The sequence below is a fragment of the Podarcis filfolensis genome (genome assembly GCF_964270895.1).
Source record: "Podarcis filfolensis genome assembly, chromosome: 8".
Classification (NCBI taxonomy): Eukaryota; Metazoa; Chordata; class Lepidosauria; order Squamata; family Lacertidae; genus Podarcis; species Podarcis filfolensis.
Window position 1 is genome coordinate 28,457,741 of NC_139611.1, and position 11,448 is coordinate 28,469,188.

At 48.1% G+C, this 11,448-nt stretch overlaps 1 protein-coding gene across 9 annotated transcripts in view; it reads left to right on the forward strand.

The window, feature by feature from the left end:
• Positions 1-11,448, forward strand: part of ZNF362 (zinc finger protein 362) — a 29,696-nt gene extending 18,248 nt beyond the window's left edge. For 8 of the 9 annotated variants that reach the window (XM_083628781.1, XM_083628783.1, XM_083628777.1 and 5 more), the window contains exons 2-8: positions 1,192-1,255; positions 2,065-2,311; positions 3,673-3,997; positions 5,806-6,030; positions 6,628-6,706; positions 7,675-7,833; positions 8,405-11,448. In XM_083628781.1, coding sequence (XP_083484907.1) covers positions 1,193-1,255; positions 2,065-2,311; positions 3,673-3,997; positions 5,806-6,030; positions 6,628-6,706; positions 7,675-7,833; positions 8,405-8,521 — 1,215 coding nt within the window. In that variant the 5' untranslated portion in view covers position 1,192 and the 3' untranslated portion in view covers positions 8,522-11,448. Of the gene's footprint in view, positions 1-106; positions 1,256-2,064; positions 2,312-3,672; positions 3,998-5,805; positions 6,031-6,627; positions 6,707-7,674; positions 7,834-8,404 lie in introns of all 9 variants that reach the window. The other variant, XM_083628784.1, reaches the window with a different exon arrangement.

Below are 11,448 nucleotides of genomic sequence, written 5' to 3' on the forward strand. Positions count from 1 at the left end.
TAAACGGCGTTTCCGTGCGCTGCTCTGGTTCGCCAGAAGCAGCTTAGTCATGCTGGCCACATGACCCGGAAGCTGTACGCCGGCTCCCTTCGGCCGATAAAGCGAGATGAGCGCCACAACCCCAGAGTCGGCCACAACTGGACCTAATGGTCAGGGGTCCCTTTACCTTTACCTTTAATAAAAATTTGGTGGTTACCCTAAAAGGCCACCCAGGTCAAAAGCTGATTAAAACGAATTTGGGGTGAGGTGGGGGAATTGACTGCAGGTTCAAGGCATTGGAGGTTGAAATGGCCCCAGCCTTTTTGATACCAACTAGAATTATGTTGAAACAATTAAGGCAAAGAGACCTTAACCATTAAATCATCAGTTTCTCACATTTACATCCCACCTTTCTTCCATCATGGGCCGAAAGGGAAGACCTGGTCATCCATTTAGGCACTGGCCTGACCCAGGCAAAGTGGTCAGCAAGAAGTGTGTCTTCAGACCATACCCTAGCAGTTTTTGATCTGAAGGGGAAGATGTATGAGGAAGGGATTAGGGGTCTGTGAATGGCACCAAGACAAGGTCATTATGGACCCCAAATACCACCCCTGTCTAGTTGTGCTCCATAAACAATCATGCTGAATACAATGTCATTATCTTCCTATATGCATAAAAGTATAAGGCTGTGGTCACGCAGCCACCACTTGCAGATTTGTAGTGCTGCATCACAATCCGGGATTTTCACACCAAAAAAATGGGATTGGGAAAGTGAAAAGCGAGCTTAGTTGCTACATAGGGTTGGAAAGGGAAGCTGGGGAGGGGTTAATGTGAGGGGAATAGTAGCAGGGGCTTGGCTGTGTGTGTGTGTGTGTTTATTACATGAAACGGGAGTCATGGTTAAATTAATCTCCTGTGTTTTTTTAATTGTGACTAAACTGGAGAGTATTTGACCCCCAAATCAAGTTAGTGAAGTGATGAAAGTGTTAAGAATGACTTGGTCCTTTCTTATTTTATTACTCCTCCTCTATGATTGGATCATCACCCTCTTTGGCTCTCTCCTGAGGCTAGGGCTGAGTTGCCCGTCATTTGGGGAGCCGGGAGTGGGAATGTGTTTTTCCTTCCCAGAGGTGTGAGGATGTCTTTTGCCACCACGGCCAGTCCTAACCCACCATAACCACCTCTCTCCCTCTTCTTTTGCTTTCCCCGCAGGATGGCGGAGCCGCGCTTTAACAACCCCTACTTCTGGCCACCCCCTCCCACGATGCCCAGCCAGGTAAGGACCTGTTCTCCAAACATACAAGGTCTTCTAAAGTTTCTAGTCCACACATACCCCCAGATCTTCAGAGGAGCATAGGAAGCTGCCTGACGCTGTGTCAGACCCCTCGGTTGGTCTAGCTCAGTATTGTCTAGGAAGAATAAACAGATTTGTTGGTTTCTGTTTTTTCATTTTTCAAGTCTTAAGTTCACATCATTCATGCATCCATTTGAAAATTTATTTTTAAGAAGTCCTCCTGAAAACCCATTTTAATGTGAATTGCTCATTTTTGCAAGCAGTTTTCTCCAATATAATGAATTTTTGTGTGTTCTGTTCACTAATATATACAATTTTTGTACATGTTTTTTGTTGGAGAACTTTATTACAAAATTTGGAGGAATGGGAATTTCAAAGGAGTCCCTGTATTTCAGCCCACATGTTGTTTCAAGAAGTGAAAATTGGGCACACGGGGTCTGTTTCTTTCTCTCTCTTTTATTTACGTCTCACCATGTTTAGTGCACATACAATTATGTACTTTTTGAACTTTCAATAAAGATGTTTAAAAAGAAGTGCAAATTAGGTAGATCTGCATTAAAGCCCAAACTGAATTTCTTCCTCATCCCTATTGTCTACACTTACTCCTTGTGGTTCGAGATGCCGAGATTGAAAATGAGGCCTTTTGCATGCAAAGCAGGTGCTCTAACCACTGAGCTGCAGCCCTTCTACATACTTGCCCTAACCTTCTTGCCCACACCTTTGTCCACAAGAAAAGTGCACGCTCCTCCCTTTGCTGCTTGATAACCTTTTTGTTCTTCTTCCCCCTTCAGCTGGACAATCTAGTTCTCATCAACAAGATCAAGGAGCAGCTCATGGCAGAGAAGATCCGGCCCCCACACCTGCCCCCGACTTCCGTGTCTTCCCAGCAGCCTCTGCTGGTGCCCCCCTCACCTGCTGAGGGGAGCCAGTCCATCATGTCTATCCCCAAGCTGCAGCAGGTCCCCGGGTTGCACCCTCAGGCGGTCCCCCAGCCCGACGTGGCCCTGCACGCTCGCCCAGCCACCAGCACCGTCACAGGTAAGCCGGGGGCAAACAGGCACCGGGAAGAGGGGGCAGTCCCAAACTGGGACTATGTCTAGGCAGTGAATTTTCTGCAAGCCCAGAACAAGTGTGTGCTTTTTGAGCAGCTTGTGATGTAATGTGTACACACACACGGCGTGACCACATCTTATTCCCATTTAACTTGCACAATTTCAACCATACATGGTTGAGGGCCAGCTGGTTGAAATCCTGCAAGATAAATGCAAGCAAGGCAGAGAGCTTCAAAGGGAGAGGGCCTTCTCAGTAGTGGCATCTGCCATGTGGAATGCCCTCCCATCAGTTGTCAAGGAAATAAAAACTATCTGGTTTTTAAAAGACATCTGAAGGCAGCCCTGTTTAGGGAAGTTTTTAATGTTCGATGTTTTATCGTGTTTTTCATATTCTGTTGGGAGCCGCCCAGAGTGGCTGGGGAAACCCAGCCAGATGGGCGGATTATTATTATCATTATTATTATTATTATTATTATTATTATTATTATTATTATTATTCTGGAATCAGGAAGACCAAATTTTTAATAAGGAATGGGAAATATATATAATTTACCTTAACAATCACTATAAACAATTAAAATAATTAGTAGGATTGGAATGACACTTGTAGTTAAACGTTGGACTGTGGTTGTAATGGAGATTTAATAGAATCGGATTAACAGAGAAGATGCAGGAGGGAAAAAAAGTTAAGATAAGGACCCACAAAGGGGAGGGGGGAAGTCCATCGGAATTTATGGATTTTTGTTTGTTTGTTTGCTTGCTTGATGATTGTTTGTAAATTTGAAAATTTAATTAATTAATTAATTAATTAATTAATAAGAGCTTTAAGCTGGGGGCACTGGTTCTGGGAGTGCTGGATGTTCTCTTTCTCTCTCTCCCTGCCACCTGCTAGCCATGGGGGGCTGTTCCGGTGTTTTGTGTAAGATGCAATCATGCTGTATTCAGAAGCTCAAGCTTGTGCCTTACCTGTCAGAGGAGACGGCTCTCTCCTAAGACCAGAACGTGTGAACATCCGGTGAATCTGAATGTTGGAAGATTCAGAACAGAGAAAAGAAAGGACTTTTTCCACACAGGGCGTAGTTAAACTACGGAACTCCCTCCCACAGGAGGGAGCGATGGCCACTAACCTGGACGGTTTCACAAGAGACAAATCCACGGAGGAGAGGGCCATGGGTGGCTGCCAGTCACAATTGCTACGCTCTGCCTCCACATTCGGTGCTGGCAAATGCTTATGAACCACTACTACTCTGAGCTGTTGCCAAAGACCTTCCCCCTCAGCCTTCCTGGCATGTTCTGGGGCTTGTCTTAAGCTGTCCTCTCCCTCCACCCCTGGCTTCTGTCTTCCAGGTTTGGGGCTGGGGTCCCGCGCCACGGCCGTCAGCACCTCGGAATCCAGCGCTGGGACGGGCACCAGCACCCCCTCCACCCCCACTTCCACCACACAGAGCCGTCTCATTGCCTCTTCGCCCACCCTCATCTCAGGGATCACCAGCCCCCCACTCTTGGACTCCATCAAGACCATTCAGGGTCACAGCCTGCTGGGGGGAGCACCCAAGGCGGAGCGCGGCCGCAAGAAGATCAAGGCGGAGAACCCCACGGGGCCCCCGGTCCTGGTGGTGCCCTACCCCATCTTGGCTTCGGGCGACATCGGCAAAGAGGGGAAGACGTACAGGTGCGTGGGAGGGAAGGGGTTAACACTCTGCCGCCAGCGTGGGTGGGGGAGTGGGGTGGGGAGACCTCAGGCCCCTTAGCATAGCGGGGGGGGGGGTTGGACTAGATGGCTCTTGGGGGTCCCTTTCAACTCTATGATTCTGTGTACAGAAATAGGGTCAATGATATCTTCAAAAAGGATAAAAAGGGGGGTTTTCAGTTATGAAATCTCAAGGTTTCAACACGATCTGTTAGCAAACAATATAAAATTACTGTCAAAAATGTACAGATTGATGTTGGAATGGCATACAAAGGATGAACAGGTTTAAGACCGGAAAGCTCAGGAACCAAGAAGACCAAAACTTTAATAAGGAATGGGGGAAATGTATAATTTATCTTGGAGACCACTGTAAGCAGATGAAAACGTTAGCAGGATTGCAATAACACTTGTAATGTAACGGGTATTGTGGAGGTAATGAAGTTATTTTAAAAAATGGAGTACAGAAAAAGACGCAGTGGAAAAGTTTTAATAACAGAACCCCTGGAGGGGAAGGTGGGAAGTCAAAGATTCGGGTGAATCTCTTAATTGTGGGTATGTGTTAGGTTATTTTTTTTACAATTTTATACTTGTAAAATCAAATAAAAATTATGTCAGGAAGAGGGTCACTGTTCTTGGACTATGCCAGTTTAAACTCAAGATAGGAGAATGGGTACAGCTCAGCGGCAGAGCAGCTGCTTTGTGTGCACAAGGCCCCGGGTTCAACCCGCAATGGCATCTCCAGGGAGGGCTGGGAATGCCCCCTGCCTGGAAAAAAGCCTGGAGAGCTGCTTTCAGTCAGAGTCCATAATACTGAGCTCTATGGACCAATCAGTGAGCAGGAGGAGACACTCCCACCAATGGGCTTTGGGTGGGTGGGGCCAGCCACTTTTCAGTCATGCGATGCAGTAAGGATGCTGCATTATTGACAGATGGGCGGCTGACCTCTCAAATTTGACCAATCCTGATGATGGTCTGACCCATGGAGCTGGAAATAGCTTCCCACCCATGGTATGGAGAGGAAATGCCTCAGAGAAGTCCAAAAGCTGTACACAAAAGCAGCAACTTGCTGGATGTGCTTGCTAGGGAGCTACTGCCAGTCAGAGTAGGCTACAGTGAACTAATGAGCCAAGACTTTCCTGCTCAGACAGACCTTTAGAAACCAAGGAGCAGGTGATGCTGGCCACTAGGCTGCTGTCAGGGCAGCTTACATTTCTATTCCTGGTTCTAAATGTGTTTTGGCGTATTTTAATGGATGTTTTTTAACTGGGTTTTTTTAAAAAAATAATTTCTATTTTATAATGATGTTTTGTGACGCTGGAAGCTGCCATGAATCCCAACTTGGGAGAAAGGCAGGATATCTATATACAGTGGTACCTCGGGTTACAGACGCTTCAGGTTACATACGCTTCAGATTACAGGCTGCGCTAAGCCCGAAATATTACCTCAGGTTAAGAACTTTGCTTCAGGACGAGAACAGAAATTGTGCTCCAGTGGCGCAGCGGCAGCGGGAGGCCCCATTAGCTAAAGTGGTGCTTCAGGTTAAGAACAGTTTCAGGTTAAGAACGGACCTTCAGAACGAATTAAGTTCTTAATCTAAGGTACCACTGTATAGAATCATGGAATGGCAGAGTTGGAGAGGATGCCAAGGGTTATCCTGTCCAAGCTGCTGCACTGCAGGACATTGAAGATATCAAGTAAAGAAATAAATGATGGTCGTGATTATGTTTTGATGCAGAATTGTGTCTTTGAAACGCCTCCCCCTCCACCTTCTTGTCCTTGACCGTCTCCAGGTGTAAAGTCTGCCCCCTCACTTTCTTCACCAAGTCGGAGATGCAGATCCACTCCAAGTCCCACACAGAGGCCAAGCCCCACAAGTGCCCCCACTGCTCCAAGTCCTTCGCCAACGCCTCCTACCTGGCGCAGCATTTGCGCATCCACCTGGGCGTCAAGCCCTATCACTGCTCCTACTGCGAGAAATCCTTCCGCCAACTTTCCCACCTCCAGCAACACACCAGGTAAGGGACCTGCTTATGCTCGCTGGGATCAGTCGACTGGGTTGCCATTTTGGGTGAGCACGGGAAGCAAAGATGGCCGCCTGAAATTCAGAAACTGGAAATCCCCCTTTTCGTTAACAAGAACAAGGTTAAGTAAAAAAGCAAGCCCCTAGTCCTCATTGACCTTCTTTGACCAGCAACGTCAGAATGAATTGTCACATAATGGTGCACATTTTTCAGGATTTGTTTCCTACTTGATAGATTAAACCAGCAGTTCTTGAACTTGGTTAGGGTGGGATTTTAACATATACGAAACAGTTTTAAATATGTCTGTAGACATGGAATTGTTTTATGTATCTACTACATATTTTGGAAAGTTGTCTCTTCACTATGTGTTAGGACAGGACAGTACCCTAGGATCGAGGTGCCATTTTGAATCAAGATGGTGGCCCGTACCTTTCAAAAGCGTCCTGATTTGCAACCACTAATTTCACCATTTCCTAATGTGAAATCGCTGTGAGATATTTTGCGGGAGGCGGTTTTTGAACTGAGTCAGGTAAGTGAAGCAATGGAGGAGAGGCGGAAAACACCTCAGCTTTCTCTCTCGCTGCCTTTCAGAATTCACACCGGAGACAGACCCTACAAGTGCCCTCACGCCGGATGTGAAAAGGCATTCACACAGCTCTCGAACCTCCAGGTCAGTCGGTTGGGAATTCGGGTGGCATGTGCCAGGGAAGCGAATTGGAAGTCCCAGAGTGGGTTAAAGCATTTGAGGGTCAGAGATAATTGGGGTGCATTTATAGGGTGCCCTGTGTGGCAAGACGGGACTGTGGTTTTCCTATGCAGAATATTTATGTATCTTATGCTGCAAGCACCAAAAAAAATGGTCTTGATGGTCTGCTGATCTAGCCTAGTCCTCTGCTTCCAAGAGCAGAAAGCCAGATACTTTTGGGTGCTCAAAAGCTTGGCCCAGAAAGAGGGGAGGAGACCTCTTGTCTGTCCTGCGGTTTCTGAGGTTCAAAGGTATATTGCCTCTAAAGACGGAGGTTCCACTTAATTGCTGAAGATAATAGCAAGTGAACATTATTACCTGCTTTGGGACCTTGGAGTGAAAGGCAGGTAATAGCTTTATGTATGTATGTAGCACAGAGTAAAATGAAATTGGCATCAACATTTTAAAAGTTGCAGTCATGTCACAACCTCCAGAGGAAAATGACAAAATGCCTGGGGTCAGTTCCTGGTGATTTTTTTGTTCGCTGCAGCACAGAACCCATGTGGTGTAGTGGTTAGAGTGCCGGACTCAGGTTCAAATCCCTCCTCCCTCTCAGCCATGAAACTCACTGGGTGTGACCTTGGGAGCCAGCTGGTATCTCTCGGCCTAAGCAACTTCGCAAGGTTGGCATCTTGATCTGAGCTGAGTGAAAGGGTGCAAGTCTCATCTGACTGCCCTGCTGCAGATTTAGCAAGGAGGGCTTGATAAAAGATTTTGCAGAGATCTCAGTGAAAGTAGTAGTGTAGAAGGACTTGGGTCTTCAGAGTTGCAAGGGGGTACCTTGGTTGGCGGCGAGGTGGCTTTTTGTTTAAGGGTCTTCCCCACCCCACCCCCAGGACTTCTGAGGGCTGCCATGTCAATCTCCTGTTCCTTCCTGCCCTTTTCCCACCCAGTCTCACCAACGGCAACACAACAAGGACAAGCCCTACAAGTGTCCGAACTGCTACCGGGCCTACTCGGACTCTGCCTCGCTCCAGATCCACCTCTCGGCACACGCAATCAAGCACGCCAAGGCCTACTGCTGCAGCATGTGTGGGCGGGCCTACACTTCAGTGAGTAGCAGGGGCCGTTGTCTGGGCAGGAAGCAAAGCGGGTGGGGAGAGCAAGAGAGAGACATGAGTTCAAATCCCCCCACGCACTGGGCATGAAGTCTACTGGGGGTGGCCAGGGGAGGTCAGTTGGCCGCTCTAGGCCTAATCCAGCTCGCAGAGTTGTTGTGAGGAGGAAAATGCGTCAGAGTAGCCATCAATAGCTTCATGTCCTCCTTGAATTGGTCCAATCCTCTATGAAAGCCATCCAGGTTCCATAGTTGTCAGGACAATATTCGAGTTGGGATATTGTGGGGTGTGGGTGCACAGCTTACTATAGTTTCCTGCTTGGTGATTGTGGGGTGGAGGTGTTTCTCCCCTAGCTGCCCTGTGGGAAACGGTGGCGGGCCAGGAGATCCCCTCCGTAGATCAGGCTGGTCCCCAATCAACCCCGAAGCATGCTGTGGGAGGAGGTCATAGTGGAGGTGAAGGGAGGTCCCAGACATCCTGAAATGAATCTATGTCATCCTAGGTTGGGAATGGGCAGCCTCTTCCTGCTTCCCCGAAACCTGACCTTCCCTTTCTCCCTCTCCAGGAGACCTATTTGATGAAGCACATGTCAAAACACACGGTGGTTGAACATCTAGTGAGTCAACACTCTCCTCAAAGGACGGAGTCTCCCAGTATCCCTGTCCGAATCTCGCTCATCTGAATCTCGGGGAGCAGCCTCCACCCCCTGGCTGGCCCCGCTCCCATGCAGCCACCCCCTCTTGAATCCCAGAAGCGGGGAGCAAAAGACAAGGACACCTTGGCATCACGGTCAAACAACCCACGGTCCCTGCTCCGCAGCGCCCCTCCTGCCATGGGGTGATCCTCTTGCGCCACCAGTCAGGACAGAGAGAGAGAGACTGGATGGAGCCCTGTTGGCAGCCAGGGAGACTGGGGAGGGGAAAGAGATTTTTCGTTCCATGTTGGTGGCAGCCAAAGACAATCCCAGAGCACTTTGAAGACGTCCACACCTCTCCCTTCCCTGTAACAGAGCCTCTGCCCCAGTCACAGGCCCCCCTTCTTTCATTTTGGATCCCCAGCTTCTCTCTCCTCCAAAATCCTTGTTCCACTTTAATTTCGCATAGGAAAATTGTCACCCAACGGGCCAGGAATTTGCAATGCAGATAACGGGCAGCCGACCCCCTTCTGGACTCTTCTCTGGAGCCACTACAGCCTTGGCCAAAAATGGGGCAGCGTGAGGTTATCGCTGGGGGGGGGCAGGGCGGGCACCCCAGGAGTGGCCTTTGGCTAGGGTGGGCACAGTGGGAGGTGAGGAGTCTCATGCTGCAACATCACACGGTCAGGACCCATTGCACCAGTGTTGGTGCAAAGGATTACATCAATGCACAGAGGCTATGGGGTTTGACACACCTTTGGCTAGGAGGTGGAAGGGAGTGGGGGGTTGTGCTAGAAATAGATGAGGAGGCACCTTCGGAATATGGTTGGGAGACACACTGTAGCAGGGGGGAAGATGGCAAGAGACTGGCAGTGTTATGCCCATTCAGAAGTACACAAGGCTTTGTCTGCCCATCACCTTAATCTTGAGACACCATGCAAAAGCCTGCCCACCTGCAGTGCCATCCTTGTGTATGAGTAGCCTTCAGCCCTGCTCTCATTGTATGGAAAGGAGGGGGGGGCTGGGTCTCTTCTGCAGGGAGGAAAGGTGGGCATTGACCTGCTCCTGGGTAATGCTGCCATTCGGCTCACCCACAGTAAGATGTGCCAGTCCATTTCTCCCATCTTTGCAGAGGGCTGTCAGCTGGCAGAAGCGAAGCCCCAAGGGTGTTTTGGGGCAGAAGACAGGTGGGGGGTGGGTCTTGATCCTGGCTGCCCTACCCTTCAAGACTGCTCAAGGCACCACCTTGCAACCTCTCCAAGGATGTCTCCAGCACTGGTTGGCAGGGCTGGAAGAACCTATGGTTCTCCCAGGGTGTGCCCACAGCATTGGTGGGGGGGGGCACAGGTTCCTCCCTAGCCCCAGAAATGAAACATAAGCAAGTTGCTCATTCCAATTTTCATTTTAACATGGCCATAGCAGGCACATACTTGCAGAATAGGTGGAATTGTCATCCTTCTCCAGTTGCTGTCGTTTGAGGGGGTTTGATCCCCTTGCACCAAGATCTAGGGGGATTAGAGAGGTTTTTAAAAAAATCCACACCAGTATTCCAGAGAATTCTGGGGTCCCCAAGGGCTCATTTGCTTGCAAAGCCACGTTCTGTTGCCTTGAGAGGGGTCAGCTTCCTAGTGACCCCAGAGGACTGAGCACCTCCTAGAATACCCCCCGCAAAAAAACTCTGAGCAAGTAGTCTCTGGAAGCCCCATTGATTGTGGGGAAGGGTCCATGGGGTTCAGAAAATCTGCGAAACACAGAAACACAGAAAGTGTGGTGTGATCCTCTGCGACTCTTATCTCCTGCAAGGCTGTTTTCCTCCAATTCCTGTCAAATGGGAAAAACGCCTTTTAAAGCTTTATTGCTACACTAGATTTGCTACCCAAGATTGGAAGCAGAGGACAACATTGCAGTTTCCCTTGATGCGGGGGGGGGGGGAGCCTGTCAAATGGGACTTCAGTTTCACTTGCTATGTTTTGGCCATTTCCAGTTTTACCAGATGCTACGTGTGTCCCCGACTGCTTCAGCTCCAGCTCTCTCTCCACCCCCACTGCCATGAGTCAACCGGTCATCTCTCTGTGGCCACCCCAGTGGCTGAGGAGAGGCCATGGCCTCCTGGGTGCTATAAAGAAGAACGGCTCAAAGCGCCAACAGGATGGCACCCTCTCTGGCTCTTAAGGTCTTCTGTGGCTCCTTGGATAGCTGTGAAGAGACTGTGGCCTGATGCCAACTGCTCTCGCCCCCGGAGCCCATCACCAAAAGAGAAAGTAGCTTTCTGAGGTGGTGCTGCACCTCCCTCAAACCAAGTTCTCTTGGCAGTTTCTCTCAAAGTGCAAGGTAAAGGGGCCACAAAGCTTCCCCAAACAACAAGACTTAAAAACCACCTCTATATTATGTACCCTTCAGTTGCATTAGAAAACAAAAACGAACTACTTTTTTTTAAGATAAACTTTTTAAGCCTTAAAAATATATAATTTTGTTTTTTATCAGTTGTTTCTTTTACTGTTTGTATTTGATTTGATCTTTTCCTTTTTAAAAAAAAACAAAACCTTGTTCCCTTTTCAGTCGGTTTTGAATTGTTGTATGATATTCAATATTGTAGCCTCTCTTTTTTTGATCCGCATGTTAATAACTGTGTAAATAGGACTCTTATGCATAATGTTAACAACTTTTTTCTATATAAAGAAGCCCAGGCCACATCTAGCTAGATCCTTAGTTATTATCATTACCTTATAACTGAAAAAAGGAATTTTTAAAAAAGTTTTTTTAAAGGGTCTCTCCCTCCCACCCCTTCCCTTCAAAGAAAAGTCTTGCATTGTGGAATCCGGGACTGGTGAGAGGAGGCAACGTTTGCCTCGCTGCCAAACGCCATTTGCATTGTTTTGAAATGAAATGGGGGAAAGAAGGAAAAATAAATAAAAAATTGCTTTGTATTTCTCTGTTGTGGAAAAAAAGATAATAAAAGCGTCTTTGCAACCTTG